The 21056-nt window shown below is 48.1% G+C and overlaps 2 protein-coding genes across 2 annotated transcripts; one reads left to right on the forward strand and one right to left on the reverse strand.

Annotated features, from left to right (window-relative positions):
- Positions 1–817: 817 nt before the first annotated feature.
- Positions 818–12205, reverse strand: Smtnl1 (smoothelin like 1). Its single transcript, XM_021194990.1, has 8 exons — positions 12056–12205; positions 7750–8405; positions 6590–6722; positions 6438–6489; positions 5366–5521; positions 5091–5205; positions 4774–4925; positions 818–1181 (listed from the first exon to the last, which is right to left on the reverse strand). The coding sequence occupies exons 2-8, from the start codon at positions 8401–8403 to the stop codon at positions 1037–1039; spliced, it is 1407 nt and encodes a 468-aa protein (XP_021050649.1). The 5' UTR covers positions 8404–8405; positions 12056–12205; the 3' UTR covers positions 818–1036.
- A 3303-nt stretch (positions 12206–15508) lies between these two features.
- Timm10 (translocase of inner mitochondrial membrane 10) lies at positions 15509–18719 on the forward strand. The gene is made up of 3 exons (XM_021194646.2): positions 15509–15637; positions 16074–16188; positions 18296–18719. The coding sequence occupies exons 2-3, from the start codon at positions 16118–16120 to the stop codon at positions 18495–18497; spliced, it is 273 nt and encodes a 90-aa protein (XP_021050305.1). The 5' UTR covers positions 15509–15637; positions 16074–16117; the 3' UTR covers positions 18498–18719.
- Positions 18720–21056: the final 2337 nt, after the last annotated feature.

Raw genomic sequence — 21056 nt, forward strand, 5'->3', positions numbered from 1 at the left:
TGAGTTCCAGGACAGCCAGGGCTATACAGAGAAACCCTGTCTCAAAAAACAAACAACAACAACAACAACAACAACAAAATTTGTGTGTTTGTGTAGAAGTGTGTGAACACAGCATGGCCTGGGAGTAGAGGTAAAAGAAAAGGTTATTGGAGACATAAATGTCTCCTTCCACTAGGTAGGTCCTGAGGATTCAGCTAAGGTTGCCTGGCTGGCTGGCGGCCGGCACCTTTTGCCCTGTGAGCCCCATTCCTGAAGTGTTTCATCAGAAAGCAGGCCGGTTGGGGACTATCAAAGAGTGTGACTCAGCATCTAGTGGCTATTCCCCATAGGGTATAAGAAATGCTGTCCTGATTAGGCCATCCTCAGGTGGGCCTTCCAAAGGTCTACAGGGGGAACACCATTGTTTTGTGCAAGACAACAGCTCATTAGTGGATTGTGCACGTCCTGACAATCAGCAGAGACCCCATTTTTTTCTATATCCTTGGCAGCATGTCTGATTTCCCTTCCCTGGTGCTAGACAATGAGCCCACAGCTTCATATACACCAGACGAGTCCTCTATCACCAACTGAGCTTCCATACAGTGGAAACAAGTGGGCACAAGGCAAAACTTCAGAGTAGGCGTGGTCAATTTTGTTGGAAACCAGTTAGAATGGTGGCTGTCTCTCGAGCGCCACCCACTGACCGGCTCCAGAAGCAGAGTTGTGGGAGATTTCTAGAGATTGTTTACTTCCTGTCTAGAAGTCAGCATCCTCTACTCCCCCCTCCGTGGGAGGAGGTGGAGAGAGCAAAGAGACCCGGCAAACTGCCACACATGGCTCCAAATGCAGGTTTCTTTTTATTTTTGGGCCACCGCCTATAACACACGTGTTATAGGTTGGGGTGCGGGGAGCAGCAAGGAATAAGGAATTTTGCAAAAAGCACTTTTGATGCCCTTGATACTGGTGCCACCTGCTTCTTGCCTGGTGGCACGAAAGCACCCCGAGGCCACGGTTGGCAGCTGGGCCCCCTCTTCCTCCTCCCGCATGGCTTTGCCATTCACTTCTTTTTCGTCTTCACCAGTCCTTTCTGCACAAGGCTACGGTATAGCTCCTGGATGTAGGTGTAGACACACTTGGAATCGGGCACTGCCAGCCGCACCATGTCGTCCACCTCCAGCAGCTGGGCACAGTCGGCTAGTTTTCTGAGGGGAGGGTGGAAGGAGGAGCATAGGGTCAAAGGTGAAGAGGAAGCCAAGGAGATGGATGGGTCCAGCCACCCTAACAGTTCCATTCAATTAGATCATCTATTTATTAAGCACCTACTATGTGTCAGGCACTCTTCTACTTGTTAGCAGTGAATAGCCAAAACCCTGTTTGATTACTAACAGTAATCAAATACATGAAACAGAGGGTGTATCAGATTGGCGAGAGGTCTTATGGAGAAAAGAATAGTGGAAAAGGGCCACTCAATGCTAGAGAGGGCTTCTGATAATTTTAATAGGGTCCTTGCGGAGGGCTTCAAGAGTAAATAAGGAAGCCAGGTAGAGAAACAGCATTTGCAAGGGCCCCAAAGCAGGACTGCTTGGTGTGTTTCCTGACTGCGGGGAACCCAGCAAGTCCTCATTTTCTAACCTATCAGCTGTACTTTGAGGCTACTTGATACCCCTGGGCTCTGCCGAGGCCGATAAGCTGGGCTAATCACTGCCCGGGCCTCACGTCCCGGTGCCAGGAGTCTTATCAGCTCGTTCTGCAAGATGGTCTCCGTTACTCCTCTTTATCGCTAACAAGCAGAGGAGCAACTGAGCTGAGAGGGTTCGGTGCTTTGCCCCAGGTGAAAGAATGTAACAGTTGGGGCTCAACCCCAGGCCTACCCAATGCCTTTTTCAGCTTGGCTGAACCCCTCTCTTGGGGTTGCCACAGCTGGGCTGAAATCCAAGCTACGGGCTTGGGAGCTGGGGGAGGGGCACAGATCGGCGAGTTTTGAAGAATGGGACAAACTCACCACATCCACACCTCAGTCCATGGCTGTGGGCTAGTGCTGTCCCCCGAACACTGGGAAAGCAGACCATTTATGCCTCTGGAGCCCGGAACGGAGCAGGGCTCCCCCAACAGAGTAGCTGATGAAGCCCGCTGGGGCTTTGGATCGGCTACTCCTTCCCTTCCATGGAAGGATTTTGAGAACTAGAGGAGAGTTCCAGATCAGGGGATCAGGGTGGTAGCTGTGGCAGAGGCCCCCTTTCAAATCCTGTAAGACACTTCCAGAGAGGCCATGGAGCTGGGAAAGAGGAGTGAGGATTCAAGCCTTGGCACCTCAGCCAAGACTCTCCACTCTCTTCCTGTAATTCTCCCTACCCTCATTCCCGTTCCGTTCCGTTGTCTGGTGCCTCCCAAAGCCTGCGGTCATCCTCTGCTTTTCCGTGGCTCTGCCTCCCTTGAAACCAGGTTTGCATTCTCTAGGTTAGGGATGTTCTGCGGGGGCGGAGCTGCCTATTCTGTTGCCTCTAAGCTTAGGTAGACCAGGGTGTCACATAATACCTACCCTGCACAGTCCTCCTGTAGGGACCGGGGAAGACCCTGCCGATCTCCACCTGTGAGAATTCACTGACTGGGTCTGGACAAACATTTTGCAGCCGATTACTTGGTTTCGAGAGCCTTCACTCAGCATTGGGGTATTGCTAGGCTGGAACTTCAAGGTCCCTGACCTTGTCTTCCATCCCATGGCAGAACAACACAAAGCTGGAAGAGTACTTGAGGGGTACAGAATCTGGCTGGAATTTTGTAGCTGTTGTTTGTCTCTGTTTCCAAATGTTGGGATTAAAGGTACATTCCACCACTCCTGGCCATCTGGTGGCTTTTAAATATCATCCTCATCCTCTGAGGACCTGCCTCAGAGACCCTCTTAGGAAGAGAGGGTTAGCCACTGGTCTTCACCTAACTGGAAGGTCTCCCGTTAATATGAGTAGTATGTCCCTCATTCAACTAACATTTGAGAAAACCTGCTGTAAAAAAAGTTGTTGAGAGGGTTTGGAGAGATAGCTCTGTCCTCAGCACTGGCTGCTCTTTCAGAAGTCCTGAGTTCCTTTCCCGGCAACCACATGGTGGCTCACCATGACTGTAACTCCAGCTCCAGAGGATTCAACACCCTCAGACATACATGTGGGCAAAGTATGGGTCAATATACTTTCATGTTCCTGATGGAGGTACGCATTCCTACTGGTGGGTGGCCAGGCCTGGGTTAGACTTTCCATGCTAGATACTTTAGCATCCACATTCCTAGGGTTTATGTGTGTGTGTGTGTGTGTGTGTGTGTGTGTGTATGTATGTATGTATGTATGTATATGTATATATTTGAGACAAATTCTCCGGTACCACAAGCTGATCTCCAGCACTGTGTGTAGTGAAGGATAAACTTAAACTTTTGATTCTCATGTCTCTAGCTCCTAAGTGCTAGGATTACAGATGTGCACCATCACATTTGTTGATCAAAGACAGGCCTTTGTGTGGGGTAAATGACCTCTATAAACTGACCTATATCCACAGCCATTGACTGATTGATTGATTGATTGACTGATGGGCTGGCCTCAAATTCACAGCAATCCTCCTGCTTCAGTCTTGAGGTGCTGAAATTATAGGCACACACTACTATGTGTGGGCTTTAGAAAAAGCATGTGGCTGTCCATCAGGGGGCCTAAGTTGCTCTCTTGATGGCCAGTCCCTCCATACAATCCTGTCGCCATTGGTGACTTAGAAGTTTCTTGCTGGGATCCTCTCCCAGGCTGGAGGTGTGAGGTTGAGGATGGTAGGACTTCTGTGCCTGTCCTTGTTATCCCTCTGGCAACCATGTTTTGTTGTTGTTGTTTGGTTCATTTTGTATTAAGATGGGCTCTCACTGCACATCCCAGAAAATCCCCAAGTAAATAGTAATTATCCTAGTAACCGTGATATCATTTGTTATGATAATAGTAATGTAACCAAGAGCTTCTGAAGTGCTTGCTGTGGGTTAGGCCCTGTTACAGGTTACAGGGACTTGATTGTATTACTGAGTCCTTATGTCTGTAAAAGAGGGATCATGGGATTCGGATGCACTGGGAGAGTGGGCATGTCCAAGGTTACGCAGAATCAAAATCTGTACCCTCTTGTCCAGCACCAGAAGGCCTGCCTATCTTCTCCCCTTACCCTGCTTGAATTTCAAATTTTCTCTGACTGTGTGTGTTCATGTGCACACGTGTATGCAGGTTTGTGGAGGCCAGAAGTTCGCCTTGGGTGTCGTACCTCGGGCACAACCCATCTGGGTATTTGACTCTTGATCTCTCACTAATTAGACTAGTATGGTCAGCAAGCTCAGGGATCTGCCTGCCTTGGGATTTTACACATGCCCCGGCTGGAACTCAGGTCCTCATGGCTGTGCAGCAAGCCATTGCCTTTTCCTCAGGGCACCTGTCACTCTCTACCATTACACGTTTATCTGCATGTATGTTATTATGATCTGTCGCTTCATTTAGAATATAAGCCACAAGGATGGTAATTTCGTCTATTTAAGTCATTTACCTAAAGGTACAAAAAAAAAAAAAAGAAAAGAAAAGAAAAGAAAAAGAAAAAGAAAAAGAAAAAAAGAAAAAAGAAAAAAAATGGAAAAAGAAAAAAGAAAGAAAAGAAACACAACAACAACTCAGATACAAGGCTGTGTGGCAGTATTCTCTGTTTGGTCGCCTGCCCTGACCCTGTGCACCCACCTGGACTCCCCTGAGGCCACCCACCTCCCTTCTGACTCGCCATCCCAGAACAGAGGCTTACTCTGCAGTCGAGAAAGCTAGGGTGAAGTTGTGCCGGCGCTTTGTTGGGTCCAGCTCTGCATAGTCAAAAGCTTCTGGAAAAAACTTGTGGATGAGGGCACAGAAGGCCATGCCGCTGCTCCAGCTGGAGGAGAAGTTTTGGATGTCCACGTGCTGAGATAGGCGGGGCGGGGAACAGAAGACCTTAGCGACCCGGGCTGGAGAGCCTGGTCTTTGCCTCTCCCACCCTTTAGAATCTGAACCCTCAGATTCTCCACCACACTATTACCCTGGGGAAAAGTGTCCCCTGTCCCTTCTGTATCCCCAGACTGTGCCCACCTCGTAGTTTCTCGTCATGGCCCGGCACCACTCCAAAAGCATGTTCTTCACACCACCAATGGCTGCCCCGGCTGCCTTTGTGTTCCGGAACAGTGCAGTGGGGCCAGAGGCTGCCCTGTGAAGGGAGGAACAAGATATTCCTGTGGGGAATCTCTGGCTCCAGGTGTAGGGTCTGGCCTTGATGGTTCTCACTGGCCTCTAGGCCTCCCTCCCTCGGCCCATCCACAAATCCTAGGGAAATCTCAGCCCACCCTGGCTCCTAGTTGGGATCCTACCCGCCAAATTTGTCCATGATGGCCTTCCGATTCTGTGCACGGGGCCCCCGGGGCCGGCTGGGTGCCGACACTCTGCGTTCTGGTGCCCGATCCTTCTTTTTCTCCGAGGGCTGAGGCTCTGTGGGACTCTCAGGCACCTCACTGGGCGAAGATTCACTGCATGGAGAGGTTGCAGAAGCAGGAAAGGTGATTGAACCGACACCACAGGCTGCATGGAGGCTGGGCAGAGGTCACTGCCATAGACAAGTCTGTACACATTTGCTTAATCAGAGCACACGCTCATCCTGTTCCTAGCACCGGAAGGGCCAAGGAGCAATCAACAGACTCAAGCTGACTCTGGGAAGCATGTGGTCTGTTGAGGCCATATGGTGCAAAACTAGGGCACATCTGGGGTCTGACCTGAGTTTAGATCCTGGCTTTCTTATTATTTGCTGTGTGATCTTGGGCCTGTCACCTTACATCTCAGAACCTCAGTTTTCCCATCTGTAACGTGGGGACAGGAATGGCTACCCGACAAGGTGATTCTGAGACTTAAAGAAGATCAGGGTCAGGTAGCTGCACTTGCTACAAAGCTGTGCAAATGCTTGCTGAGTGTTCACGGGTCACCTTTCCCCAAGAGATGTACAAGGGGTTGGAGGGTGATGGAAGAATAAGGCAGGCTCTAGCACTTTCCATATGCCAGGCACCTTGCTCAAGTGCTTTTTGCCCACTAGTCATCGGAGCCTACAACAACCCTGGGCTATCCATACAATCCTTATGTTCACTTCACAGATGCGAAGAAGCTGAGTGACATAGCCAAGGTCACGTGACTGGTAAGTGGCAGAGTCGTTGTCCAGATTCAGGACTCTGTAGTGAAGTCATGGGGCCTGAAGAGGCTTCAGCCACAGAGCAGGAGGTAGATCAAGCATCGTTCATGCCTCTCACTCCATTTGCTTTCTGGGATCTGTTTGGGATACAAGGCTGAGGGCCAGGGATCCTGAAAATCGGGTTCTGGGGAGGCCTAGAAAGAGGCGATGTTTGACTTCAAAAGGATCAGGAGAAAGGAGGAGTCAGCTCTAGGGCTTGGCTTTACCTGGCTGAAGGACTGGTCTCTCCAGATGCTGTAGACTCTGGAGCCAATCCATCTGGAGGGAAGGAATAGAGTGGAAGGAAGCTGAGGCTATCTGCGATGCGTTCTCTGGATCCTTCTCCTTCAGGTTAGCCATATCTTGGGCTGTCCCTTACCTGGGCTGAGGCTGGGCCCCTCATCTGTGGGGCTCTCGGGCCACTCCTCGGGGGAGCTGGGAATCACTGCAGCCCTTTCTTCTGATTCATTTTCCTTACCCTGCCTTTGCTCTTCAGTGGGACGCTCTGGCTCCTGGGATGAACAGGATCTGTGTAGGCAGCTACCCAAGGCTTTCTAAGAACTTCAGAAAAATTTGGAAGGCAGCCTGAACCACACTCTCCTTTCTCTATCCCCACTCCCGTATACCTGGTGGGGGGAAATGTGTACTTTCCCAAGGTATTATGGTTTGGATAGAAAGTGGCCACACCTCTATTGATAGGTAGGTTGCATCATGAGGTCTCTAACCTTATCAACAGACTATCCAATTGATGAGTTCATAGCTGAATGAGCTTACAGGAGGTAGGGCTAAGTTAGAAGATCTATCACTGGGGCTGTGCCTTTGAAGGACATGTCTTTTATGTGCTATACATATGTGTGTGTCCCTATGTGATATGTGTATGTTTCTCTGTGTGTGTCCCTGTACACTCATGTGGGTGAGTATGGGCGCATGCATACTGCAATGTCTCTCTGTGTGTGTGTGTGTGTGTGTGTGTGTGTGTGTGTGTGTGTGTGTAGGTCAGAGGACAATCTCAGGTATAATCCTTACTTCCTCCTTCTTTGAGACAAGTTTTCTTGGTTGATTGCCTATGCAAAAAAGGATTCTCTTCTTAGTCTTGGCCTCCCATCAGGCACACTGAGATTACAAATGTGTTTTACTGGCCCTGACTTTGACATAGGCTCTGAGGATTTGAACTCAGAACTTAGCTTGCTTAGCAAGTGTTTGTACCCAACAAGCCATCTCCCCACGGAAGAGAATATCTTACGTTCAGAGATTTCTTGTCTCCTGCTTCCTGCTTCTTGGTTGCCATAGAAAACAGTTCTCTTAGACCACACCCTTTCATGTATTTCTGCCTTATCAAAGAACTAAAAGCAATGGAGCTAGGACTGAAACCCATGGTCCAAAATAAAGCTTTCCTCCTTTAACTTGATTTGCTTGGGTGTTTTGTAGTGGTAACAACAAACAAACAAACAACAAACCCATAAACAAACAAGGGAGTGGGGGGGGGCTTTGATTCTAGAGAAGGAGAGGGCTTGAGACCTTTCCTTATGCTTTACTCACCACCAACTCCTTTGTGCAACTTCCGGTCTCTTTTGTATCACTTCCGGTCTCTTTCCCATCAACTTCCGGAAGCTCAGGCTTGGCCTGGTCTTTCACATCAGCCTCCTTCTGTGACTCAGTCTCAGCCTCGTTGACAGTAACCTCTGCTCCAGCATCCTCCTTGGGTTCAGGCTTGGCCTTATCATTCACATCCGTTTTTTCCTTGGATTCTAGGTTGGTCTCTTTCTCATCAACCTTCTGCTTCTCCGAGACCAGCATGGCCTCCTCTTTCTCCCTAACTTCACTGGGTTCAGGTTTTGTTTCTTCTTTCTTACCAGTGTCTTCCTGAGAAGCCGCTGTGGTGTCTTCCTTCCCAACCTTCTCCTCGGCAGGGTCAGCCTTGGCTTCCTCCTTCCCTCTGGCCTCCCCTTGCAAGTCTGTCTTGAGCTCATCTAATACACTTGCTTTCCCCGGGGACCCCCCTGATGCGCTACTCTCAGATGCTGCTTTACACAAATGTTCTGCTCCATCTGGAGACCCTCCTTTGTCACTTGCCCCAACTGTGCCTTCGTCCACCTCCTCTGCAGTGCCTTGACTTCCTGGTGTCCCAAGATTCCCTGCAGTTGGGGAGACAGTGGTCCCATTCTCAGAGGAGTTCCCTTCTGTCCGTTCCATGTCTAGAAAGAGAAGACGTGAGGACTTTTTTGCACACTGCCTCAGCACGAGGTGAAGCCCCTGCCCTCTCAGTGCCCTGGCTCCGGAGTCAAGAAGTCTGTAGTTCCGTCCTCTTTCCCTCACTAGTTAGTTGGGCGTAACATCACATTTCCACTCTCCCCGTGGAAATCAGAAAGATATAGAGAGTTCTCTCTGCTAAAGAGGGGCAGTTGGAGCATATTGACTTGATGTTGGATGACATTTATGCAGTGCCGTTCTATAAGTATGGCTTTATTGTTGTTATTTTGAAGCAGAATATCATGTAGCCTAGGTTGGCCTCACACTTGCCTTTTAGCAGAGGATATCCCTGAAATCCTAATCCTTCTGTCTTCTGAGTACTGAGATTATAGGCTTGTACCACACACTTATTATTACTGTACCACCACACCATTATGATTATTAATATTATTACTATTATCAAACCTAGGGCTTCATGCATGCCAGTCATCACTTTATCCCTGAATGAAATGCTCAGTCTCATATCATGCTTTTTAAATGATTTTTGCCTCATTTTGATTAAGTCAATGAGGTGGTCACAGTTGAATACCATCATTTCCCATTGTGAGAGGAACAATTGCCACCTGCCTCCTAGAGCCCAAAGCAGGCAGGTGTAGAGAATGGAGCAGCCCCGCTCTGCTTCCATTGTGTGGATTTTCAGTCGCCTTCTATTTCTGGCGACATTGAGTTTCCATCTCCAGCAGTGATCTAAAGTGTCTTAAAAAGGCATTATTGGGTTTAAAAATAACTTAATTCAAAACAAGACAGGCCTTTAGGAAATTTGAGTAGAGATGGTACCAATGTCAAACCATAGAGGTGATGTAAAAATACTCAAGCTTAGGGAGTCCCTGGGCAGGCTCGTCTCTGAACTTCTGCGCTTCTTGAAAAGTGGGCGAGAAGAGTTTGCTCTGGTGAGAGAATAGTCACATCCTCTCCAGCCTGCACAGCTGGCCTCTGCCTGTCCCTGGGTACATGTAGAGAGGATCCCTTCGCTTGGTGATTTTTATTTGAATATAGCATATGGTTATGGGGCAGGGGAAAGGGCCAGATCCTTCACTACCTTTTCTTGTTGGGGTTCTAGTTACGAAGAAAACAGTTCCCAAATGGGGTTCAGGGCATGACTCAGACAGTACAAAAAGCGGACACTCTTGTCATTGGCTAAAAATACCTCCTGCCCTTGGCAGTACTTTCTTGGTGAGAGTACTCAGGATGCCTCAGTAAATTGGAGCAGAGCTCAGGCAGTATGAAGACAGGATCTGCTTCTGTTGCCTACTTCAGTCTTCCTGTCCCCTAGACAAGAGTTCAGAGGTCCCTACATTTGGTGCCCTCCACTTTCTAAGAAGCAGATGGGGTTTTGTAGAGATTCAGAGACCGTTCACACAGTAGCCTCCTCATGGTGCAGGAGCTCCAGTCAAATATCCTAGCAAGAGGGTCCTGCCTTGCTGTGTGCCTGTGTGGCAGCATGAAGGAAAGACAGCCAGGCAGTCATAGCACAGGGACCCTGACCTTCTGGCCACTCACTTCTGAGCTCAAGAGATTCCCCTCAGAGCCCCAGCTTTAGATCAGAATTTCTAGACAGTACCCGGTGTATGTATGCTAGCAAACAAAGGTGGCACGTACAAAGTTCCCATCAACCTCCAACAATGTATAAACTGGGCAGAGTGGTACAGGCACGGAATTCTAACATTTGTGAGGTAGAAGCAGGAGGATCAATCTCAGCTACATGGTGTTTTTGAAGCCAGCTGGGGGCTATGTCTCAAAGAAGAAGAGGAAGAGGAGAAGGAGAAAGAAAGTGAAGAAGAGGAGGATGAAGAAGTCAAAGAAGAAGAGGAGGAGGGTGCAGAAGAAGAGGAAGAAGAAAAATGAATAAAGTTTCTCTTGACAGTGAGAAGAAGATGCATTTATTCACTGATCAAGGTTATTCCAAATATAGCCAGCTTTTCTTAGAGATATACAGCATCATTAGCGCTTAAGTAGGTATCAGGTGGCACTGAGTTTAAAAAACTGAAACCTTAGCTGGAAGATCATTGAACTCACCTTTCCTTAAGCCTACCTGGCCATGGACTTTCTCTTTGACCTCTTTTCCTACTGAAATGTCTTCCAGGAGACATTCTTATTACCCTCTTTGACAAAACCACGTTCAAGGTCTGAACAAGGCACACACTCTCTCCCTTCTCTGCTCTTTCTCCTTGTGGTGTGTGCCAGGGGTGAAAGTCACTGGGGTTTTATGGTATTCCAGCTCCCACTGTTGACCATGTGATGCTCATTCTGCACTTGAACTTGTAGCGATCAAAACAGATCCTGGTCCATAGGGATAGTGGAGGGCTTAGGTTGCTAGTCCATGGGAAGTATTTGGAGGGAGTCCTCAGTCCACAGCTTGCCTAGTGAGGATTGACTGTGCCATTCCTGAGCCACAGTGAGGTCCTGACCTGGTCCCCAGGGCATTTATTAGTGACACAAGACAGACAGAGCAGAGTGTCAGTAAGATGATGCCCCCAAGTGAGGCACATTTGGCTAAGGCATAGCTTTTTGCTTCAGCTATCTCTCCCTCTATCTGCACACTACACCCATGAGGTGGAGGAGATGAGACAGCACGCATGTGAACACACACACACCTCAGCTACCTTTGCCTTTTCATCACCTCTGCTTTTCCCCCTCCGGGCTTGTCATAAATAGACAAGGAGCGAAGAAGCTCTGCATTCCGAGGAGCCAGGATAACACCCCCTTCCCCCAGTGCTCCCGGTTCTACGGCAGCTTACAGCTCACACTGATGCACTCCACCTTCCCTTAGTCATCCCTTGCTTGACCTCTCAGGAAGGTGTAAGTTACCCCATGTTATAGTTTGGGAGTCTGAGTAACAGTTTAGGGAGTAGCATTCCTGGGACTAAGGCCATAGGAGAATTAAATATCCCAAACCATACCAGGAGCCGAGATCTCCTGAATCCAGACTTAGAGCATGTATATACTGAAAATACTTTCCCCACTAGATCCTCTCAACCCAGTGTCCTTTCAACAGCCCCAGCTCAGAAGAGTGGACAAGACACCCGTGGGGAGGAGTGAATACGGCCGAGGATGTCCTCTTACATCTGAGGCACACTAGACCCTTCACGAAAGAAACGCTCCTTTCCTGCTTTCCTCTCTGCTTCCTTCTTCCCTCTTTCCGGGAACCCCAGCTGTTACCCCTATACTGTGCTCAGTTCAGCTCTTCAGTCCAGCTCCCCTAGTCCTGAGGGAAAACCACAGTGGATGATTGCTGTCTCTGGGACGCCTCTCTCTCCTACTGCCACACAACCTCTCTCCCAGCCGTTCCGAGGCCCCTACCTTACCCACTTCAGTCGTCACTTGTAGAGGCCATTGCCTCCTAACCACCCCCTGCTCCACCTCACCCCTTCCCTACTGGCCCTCTTCATAGGTGGCCACCTGCAGGCCACTCTGTACCTGACCTCAAGGTCACCCAACTCCATTAGGCATCGGAAAAGAGTTGACATGGCAGAGAGAATTAGGAAGCGTCCTGAATGTCTCTCGTTACAGGGACCTCATTGAAAGATCTGGCGCGTGTAAGGTAAGGATAGAAGATACGGGAAGTAATTAGAAAGGGGACCACAGCTCTTCCTACCTGTGGGGTTCTGCCTGCTCTTGCCTCGTTCTAGCGGAGCTGCCTCACTCTCATCGTTCTTTAAGCTCTGGTGGCTTTGAGCCCTCAGCTCAAAGTCCCACCTCCTTGCTTCCACCCAACCCCACCTTCAAGAGGCCTGGGCTTCGGGAAGAGCATTGTTTACTGCTCTGTTGGTACAACACTTTCTTAGACTGGGAGGCTCAGATTTCCCCCGAAGGTCTGACAGGTGGCATCTTTCAATCACGCTGCTGCTGCTGCTGCTGCTGCTGCGTCCCTCTCAGGGACTGGCCCTAACATCTTTCCTGTGATCACCTTCCTTCCTGCAGTGCTCTGGTCATGGAGACCTTGACAAGCAACAACCAGTCAGGGGCGTATTTGGAACGTGGTCTCCAGCTCTCTAGGTCTCCAGCTCTCTAGTTGGTTGCGATCACCCAGAGCTGGGGTAGACCTTCCGTGCTCCCTTAGCCCCTGGCTTCCAGCCTTCCTCTAATTTCCTCCTTTACTCCTCTCTAGACAAAAGTAGCTGCTGAGGGGTGGGCTCAGAAGGTGGTAACTGGAGCCACTGCCATCTGTGAGCTCACACCTTACCAGGAAGCTTGAAAGGGGAGGAGCCGAGAGAAGAGAGAAATGGAAAGAGCCAATGAAACACTGGACTCTTAGCATCTACATCATACATAACTCATTGCTTCTGTTTTGAGCGCTATTGACTGGAACATGATCAGCTCTGAATATACTCCGTGTGTGTGTGTGTGTGTGTGTGTGTGTGTGTGTGTGTGTGTAATTAAGATTTTGCTCTGAAAACCAAAACAAAGCAAATCCTTATCCTGGCCATGTGTCATACAACGTAAGGAGGGTACCATGTGGAGAGTGTGGGCAGTGATGCTCCTCCTGTTTATGAAGCTTGTGACTCCTCCAATTCCCCTCCCCCAGCCCCTTTCACTCAGCCATACTGGCTTGCTTCCTGTGCCGTAAATAAATCTAATCAGTGCTTTCCAGACTCAGGACTGGGTTTTTCCTTCTGCTCTTTGTGAGGCTGGCTCCTTCTCATTAGTCTGAATCCAGCTCAAGTTTCTTTCTCTAATGGAGGCCCTCCATTGTTAAGCTCTCTCATCAATTCTGCCTGCTTATGTACTGTATAACGTTTACTGGAATCAAAAATTGCACTCTTGATGTTGGGTAGTGGTGGCACATGCCTTTAATCCCAGCACTTGAGAGACAGACACAGGTGGATTTCTGTGAGTTCAAGGCCACCCTGGCCTACAAATCGAGTTCTAGGACAGTCAGGGCTATACAGAGAAACCGTGTCTTGAGAAGCAACAATAACACATTGCATTCTTGGGGTTGCAGAGATGGTTCATTGGTGAAGAGCATGGCACTTACTGTCTTTACAGAGTACCCAGTTCCCAACACTCACATAATGTCTCGCAGCCATCTGGAACTGCAGTTCCAGGGGATCTGATGCCCTTATTGGACCTCCTAGGGCACATGTGTCATAAACCACATACATGCAGGCAAAACACTTATACACACAAAATAAAAATAAATAGATCTTTAGAAATCACTGTAAAATTCCATTCTCTCTCCCCTCTGTGACTATGCTCTATGAGGGCAAGGGATCTTTTTTCATGCTCACAGATGTAGACCCCAAGTTTTGTCTGGGTCATATTATGTTCTTGATAAATACATATTGAATAAAACAGATAATCAAGAAAAGCAGGGGGAAAAAGAGCTGAGGTCAATGCTTGGAATGATATGAACGAGAGATTATTCTGTGAAGGCAGTTTTGGTGACTGATGTTCAAATAAGTGTAACATCTGTCCCTGGTACATTTCCTTTGTTCATTAGAAATTATCTGCCAGGCTGGAGAGATGGCTTGGAGGTTAAGAGCACTGACTGCTCTTCCATAGGTCCTGAGTTCAATTCCCAGCAACCATATGGTGACTCACAACCATCTGTAATGAAATCTAATGTCCTCTTCTTCTTCTTTCTTCTTCTTCTTCTTCTTCTTCTTCTTCTTCTTCTTCTTCTTCTTCTTCTTCTTCTTCTTCTTCTTCTTCTTCTTCTTCTTCTTCTTCTTCTTNCTTCTTCTTCTTCTTCTTCTTCTTCTTCTTCTTCTTCTTCTTCTTCTTCTTCTTCTTCTTCTTCTTCTTCTTCTTCTTCTTCTTCTTCTTCTTCTTGCAAGTCAATGAGATAATTCTATAATGACACACCAGAAGAGGGCATTGGATTCCATTACAGATGGTTGTGAGTAACCATGTGGTTGCTGGGAATTGAACTCAAGACCTCTGGAACAGCAATCAATGCTCTTAACCACTGAGCCATCTCTCCAGCTCAGGGACACATGTTCTTATAAGTAAATTTAAATTTAAAAACAGTAAATCAAATGACCTATGTAGTTCAGTTATGGAGTGTTTGCTTACAATGCATGGGACCCTGGATTCAACCTTCAGCACACTGGAAGAGAGATGAAAAAAAATCACTATTAGCTGAGAATGTGAAAATAGCACTTTGGAAAAAAAGACTTCATCTGCTAAAGACAATAGATCAAGAAAACGTGACTAAATAGTAAGAATTATTAAATCTTGGGAATAGATACAATGACGTTCATTAGACTGTGTTTTGTGTTGTGAGTTTGCCCTAATAAAAAAGGATAAACCCAATGCTTTTTATTATTGCATTTATTTATTTACTTACTTATTTATTTATCATGTATATGTAGGGCTATAATAAAGAAGTGCAGTAAGACATGTTGCAGCACTGGGGCAGTTGGTAGAGTGCTTGCCTATAGCATGTGGTCCTGCTTTCATCCCAGCATTGCAAAAGTCAGGCAGAATGGCGCTCATCTGTAACCGCAGCACTAGTGAGGTAGAGGCAGGATCATAAGTTCTAGGTCATCTACGGCTACACCGCAAATTAGAGAGCAGCCTGGGTTCCATGAGACCCTGTCTCAAAAGCAAATAAAGAATCTCTAGACATGTCTCCTTTTTCTGCGAGCAGCGACCTGTATCCTCCCTGCAACCCCACCAGTTAATGCTGCACACACAGCTCGTTCATTTCCTAATGTCTGGGTCCTGCTCCCCGGGATTCTGATTTCACGGGTATGAGGTAACGTCTGGGCGCTGAGGTTTTTTTTAAAGTGCTCCAGGTGTTTTTAACATGCAAAATTGACAGGCTCCTTTGGGAAACGTTCTCCTTTCTTCACATAAGCTCCGTCTGCGCTCTGGCGTGGGCTCTCCATGGTGGGTTCACCGAGCCAAGTATCTTCCGCACTGCAAACGCTCACGCGTCTCCCGGACAACCGGAGGGCTGGAATGCTAACAAGGCTGCCGGCGCTCTGCCACCCACTCCTCACTCTATGGTACTTTGGCGTCCACTCTAGCAACTCGAGGGCGGTTTCTCTATGGTAGCCGGTTTCCCACAGCCGCCTGGTCGGCGTTTTCTTCCGGATCAAAGAAGAGGCTAGACTTCCTTCCGGAAGTGACCCACGTGCTTCTTATTTCGCCTGCCTTGGTACCCGGTAACTTTTTACTATTGACCCGAAGTTGGGGACGTTGCGGGAGCTGTGACCTGCCCCAGGCCGTGGTGAGTGGGCCATGGGGTCTGATACCCAGGGTGACCCTGATTACGCCATTGCCACGACAGAGGCTCACCCTTTAGACCACCCCGGGAACCTAGGCTGTGGTTAGGGTCACATTCTCGGGGCTGCGTGGGTTCAGGCCCACGGTTTTGTGTGTTCTGCCCTACTGTCGATCCTCTGGCTAGGAGTGATCCCGAGGTACTGAGAGGTCTCGGTTTCCAGCCCCGAGCCCCATGACATCACGAGTGACCTTGAGCTGGACACTGTCCTCTTTAAAGGCCTCATGTCCACTAATGTCAAGAGCGCTGATCACGTTTACTGAGCGGGGTACTGGTCCCCGCTGGTCTGAAACGCTGTAATTCCTCGCGCCCTCCAGCCCCCCGGGTGGGTTCTAGGGTGAACCGGGAGGGGTCGGTGCTGACTGATCATGTCCGCTCCTAGGACTAAAGACCTGGAGGCGATTCTCTCCACGGTGCTAAGTTGACATGGATCCGCTCAGAGCCCAGCAGCTGGCAGCGGAGCTGGAGGTGGAGATGATGGCAGACATGTACAACAGGTAAAGAGAAGCACTCGGCTTCACCTTGTCCAGGAAAACTCGCCCTAGTCACCCCTAGCCCCACAGAGTGAAGCACTTGTAACGAATGCTTTCGATAAGGTAGTGGAGCCAAGTCCCGCCCTCCTAATCCCGCCCCACCCTCACCGCGTTCTTCACTGAAGTAAATACCGGTGTAGGAGAACTTGGTTGGCTGTTTGGAGGGAGTAAAAGGGGTGTGTGAAGGAGAATCTCCTGCCCAGGCCCTGCTGAGCATCAACAAATAAGCACTGCCTTTTCTTTTCCTTCCTTTTCCCCTATTAACCCATTTAATTACCCTTGTTTATGTATTTTGTGTTTGTTTGTGAATGCCAGCGTGCATGCCGTAACAGCACACATGAGGTGGTCAGAGGACAACTTAACAGGATCTCATCTTGGATTGAACTCAAATCTTCTGGTTTGGCAGCAAGTGCCTTTGCCTCCTGAGCCTTCTCAACAATCATTTAGTAGTATTTAGTTGCTAATATTTATTAATTTTTTTCTTCCTTTTTTGGGATGGGGTGGGGTGGATGTTTTTGTTCTTATTTTTCAAGATGGGACTTCTCTGTGTTGCCCTGGTTGTCATCTTGATCTGTATAGACCAGGCTGTCCTCAGTCTCAGAGATCCACCTGTCTCTGTCTCTTGGATGCTGGGATTAAAGGTGTGCACACACGGCTTTCATTAAACTGTTACTCTGTGTTAGGCACTTGCAAAGCATTTTATATACATTATCACTTAAAAATTTTTATTTATTTACTTGTTTTCTATGTATGGATGTTTTACTTGCGTGAATATATACATGTGCATCTCATGCCCGCAGAGGCCAGTATAGGGCATCATATCTCCAGGAACTGGAGTCAAAGATAGTTGTGGGCTGCCATGTGGGTGCGGGGAACCCAACCCAGGTCCTCTGCAAGAGCAGTCATTTCTCTTAACCACTTTCCAGGCCCCCATTAAGTAATTCAGAGGGAGAGCCGGGTGTGGTGGTTCACGCCTTTAATCCCAGCACTGGGGAGGCAGAAGCAGGCAGATTTCTGAGTTTGAGGCCAGCCTGGTCTACAGAGTGAGTTCCAGGACAGCCAGAGCTATACAGAGAAACCCTGTCTCGAAAAACCAACCAACCAACCAACCAAACAAAAAAATAATTCAAAGGGAGAATGGGATATAATAACATAGGATGTTTATCTAGAATGCAGGAAGCCCTTGGTTTGATCTTGACATAATGCCTATAATTTCAGTGCTTAGAGACCAGAGACTCAATAGTTCACAGTCATGCTTGGCTATACAGTGGGTTCAAAACCAGCCTAAGGAAGATGAGACCAGTCTCAAAAGAAAGAAAGGAAAGAAAGGGGAATTGAGGTGTCAAGTGGTTTAATAATCCCAGGGTCTATAGCTGGTCAGTAACAATGTCAGGACAAGAACTTCAGGCTGACTTCACAACTACGGCTTGGAGCCATTTGGAAACATCTTGGTTCAACAGTCACCTGCTGAGTATCTTTAGGCTGAATGTCTCATAATTGGTTACTCATCAGTAAAACTGACATAAGCACTGCTTCATAAAGACATTACAAATATTAAACTGAAAGCCTTTAGCATCTAGCAAGTCATAGAGGAAACAGCAGGTATCTGCTGGTTTTAGCCAGCAGCTCTTGGTCGGTTTGTCCAGGAGACTACAAATTGGGATGGTTTTTAAAATGCAGACTGTGCAGTCAGACTACCTAGCTTTGTGTGATCCTTAGCAGATTCCTGAGCAGTGTCTTAATTTCCTCATCTGAAAGTGGGGATAGTGTCTACCCCACTGGGTTACTGTGAGGGTTGCATAACAGAATCTGTATTGGCTCTTAGCATGATACCTGGCACACAGCCACTATTCAGCAAGTGCTTCCTCTTTAACTAGTCTTGTACATGACTCAAAGAAGAGTCTTAGTTGGAAGAACCTTCCTAGGTGGTTGAAGTGAAAACTGAGGGTTTCCACTGTTTTCTTGAGGGCGGGAATGAGGCAAGAGTCAATGCAGCAGGGTTGGACTTGTTGAGGGTTCCTGGGATGCTCCAGGAAGTTACTGATACAACCTTGTTCTTCTCTAATCCCAGAATGACCAGTGCCTGCCACCGGAAGTGCGTGCCTCCCCACTACAAGGAGGCAGAGCTGTCCAAAGGCGAGTCTGTGTGTCTGGACCGATGTGTATCCAAGTACTTGGACATCCATGAGAGGATGGGCAAAAAGTTGACAGAGCTGTCTATGCAGGATGAGGAGCTGATGAAGAGGGTACAGCAGAGCTCTGGGCCTGCGTGAGGCCCCAGGCTGTCCACACCTGTGGTGTACTTGCCACTTACCTGGTTAAAGTGTCCCTAATGGATGTCACATGTGAAAACTGTCATACTTAGGCCCTTGAGCATCTCCAGGACCCCTGCGTGTGGTAGAGCTCTCCTGGCTGAGGAAGGGGACTCGTCACGCTGGTTTGTGACTGTGTATGTGTGTATATGTATATATCTTATTAAAACACATTTGCGCAAAGCAGTGTCTATTTGAGAGTGAAGAGTCATCCAACAGTAGAGGGAATTTAATGCAGCGGGTCTTTCTGTTTGTGGGGTTGGGTGGTTTTGCTTGTTTTGTTTTGTTCTTAAGTACAGGACCTCACTCTAGAGGCCAGACTGTCCTCCGACACAGAGGTCCACCTGCTTCTGCCTCTCAGGGGCTGGGATTCAGATGTGGACCATCATGACCAAGTTGCTGTATATTGAGGTGGGGTTTTATTATGCAGCCCGGTCTGCTTCTGGCTTGAATCTCAGTCTTCCTGTGTCAGCCTCTAAATGCTGTGAGTACAGGTGTGCACTCTTCCCCACCCCCTTTTTTTTTTTTTTTTTAATTTTAAGATTTTATGTGTATGAGTACACTGCAGCTGTCTTCAGACACACCAGAAGAGGGCATCGGATCCCATTACAGATGGCTGTGAACCACCATGTGGTTGCTGGGAATTGAACTCAGGACCTCTGGAGGAGCAGTCAGTGCTCTTAACCGCTGAGCCAACTCTCCAGCCCGATGGTTGTGTACCTTAACACAGTGCTTTAAGACTTTATATAGGCTAGCGGGACTGGTAGGTTTGTGCTTAGAGTTTGATGCTTGCTGTGTGGCCCTGAATGTGCTACATCTCTGATATAATAGAGTGACTTGGGTATAGGAAGCACTTGGTATCTTTTAAAGCTTGATAGTAAGTGGAGGCAAGCAGGCCATTTCTACACATCAAAAAGGAGCGATTTAGAGGACATGACAGTGGATAGGATTTTGTGAACAAGTCGCCACTCTGCTCTTGATGTTATCTAGATAGCTACAATACTGTCAAGGTGGGATGTGGGTCAACCATCCTGGAAAGACTTCACTGTGTGCTTACCCGATTCATACTGTTCCTCAGTGACTTTTCAGTGTATGAGAGCGTCCAGCCACCCAGGTAAAGGTCTGGTTAGGAAACAGGTTCAGAGAGGCAGCTGCTTACAGGTCACACAGTATAGCAATGGGAAGGCCACTCCCTACTGCTGTCTGAGAAGGGCCCTGGGACTGCCGCTTTCAGAATGTAGGGGTTCATCTAGAAGGCACTTTGTTAACATTGAAGCCACTGGCAGAGCTGTACATTTAGCACAGGCTTTCTCTGTAGCGGTGTCTGGGACAGAGTAGAGGACAGTAGAGGCAGAGACTTTATTTAGCTTGCAAGTGCAGGTTCAAATCGGTTTTGAGTCTTGGCTGAGATTTCAAGCTGTGTGACCTTGGGAGGCATTTAACTGCTTCAGTTACCCTACCTGTTAAAATTGCAGTAGGTTCATCTGCCTCCTTGGGTGGCTGTGCAAACTAATAACCCAATAATTAGAAAGGTGTCTGAAATACACCAAATACTCAATCATTTGCTAAATTTTGTGGGAAGTGGAAACACTGGGTGAACTTCTGTAAAATCGCAAAAGGCTTTGTTCTGTTAGGACGGGCAGAAGAGTCTTTCTAAAAGCCGAAATACAAATTTTGGCCAGCAGGTGGCGCTGTCTGCACACGGGTCTGAGCTGCTGGGGCCTGTGCCACAAAGTTAACAGTTGCTTGTTCTCTGCCAGTCACGCAGCACATTGCTAGGAAGAGGAGCCACAGTGAGGAAAAGAGAAACTGTATCTGCTCTCAGGTTTAAAAGGGACATCATGATTATTCTCTTGATAGTGCACAGCTGGAACCAACAAGGCCTGGTAGGCATAGGGCCGCGAGGTTCCAGCTCAGGGATAGCTTTTAAGCTTTGCCACGGCAGGGAAGTGTGGAGGGTTGGGAAACAGCTGCAGTGTGGCTGCAACACTAAGTGTGAAGAGAAAAGCTGAGCAATGAGCCCAGAAGCCCCGGCAGGCTCAGCTCCAGAACAGCTTAGGGAGTGGGCTGTGTTAAGCCAGTTGGAGTTTCTCCCGCTAAGGGCGTCAACAGGCTGTTACAGGATTGAAACCTTTCAGGAGCAGGGACAGGTCTGCTTTTCACAGGTTTGCTCTCTCAGCCAGCCAGACTGTGTTAGATGACAGTAGATAATGGACCAACGAGGGACATGGTGCAGGCTGTGAAGAGATAAAGGGCTGATGATGTAAAGGCTGGCTCACATGTATGGAGTTGCTGTAGCTAACCTCTGTTGTGGGCCTCGTATTATTTTGCTTAATGTTAGGACAATGTTGGGGTAGGTACAGCTGTTGCCTTTTATGGATGAAGAGACTGAGGCGTTCAAGAGCTATACACTTGTCAAAGGCAGAGCTGGAATTCTGAACCACAGACCCAAGGCTGCTTTAGCTGCTGCTCTTTGGCTTACGGGGAATTCCCTAAGGACAATTTTTTTTTTTTTAACTG

The sequence above is a fragment of the Mus pahari genome, chromosome 3, assembly GCF_900095145.1.
Source record: "Mus pahari chromosome 3, PAHARI_EIJ_v1.1, whole genome shotgun sequence".
NCBI classification, from domain to species: domain Eukaryota; kingdom Metazoa; phylum Chordata; class Mammalia; order Rodentia; family Muridae; genus Mus; species Mus pahari.

Coding starts and splice junctions, on each gene's coding strand:
- Smtnl1 (XM_021194990.1), bottom strand. CDS start 8,403: ATGGAACGGACAGAAGGGAACTCCTCTGAGAATGGGACCACTGTCTCC. Junction 5,522..6,437: donor GAGACCAGTCCTTCAGCCAG/GTAAAGCCAAGC, acceptor CTCTCCATGCAG/TGAATCTTCGCCCAGTGAGG. Junction 5,206..5,365: donor ATCATGGACAAATTTGGCGG/GTAGGATCCCAA, acceptor CTCCCTTCACAG/GGCAGCCTCTGGCCCCACTG.
- Timm10 (XM_021194646.2), top strand. CDS start 16,118: ATGGATCCGCTCAGAGCCCAGCAGCTGGCAGCGGAGCTGGAGGTGGAG. Junction 16,189..18,295: donor ATGGCAGACATGTACAACAG/GTAAAGAGAAGC, acceptor CTCTAATCCCAG/AATGACCAGTGCCTGCCACC.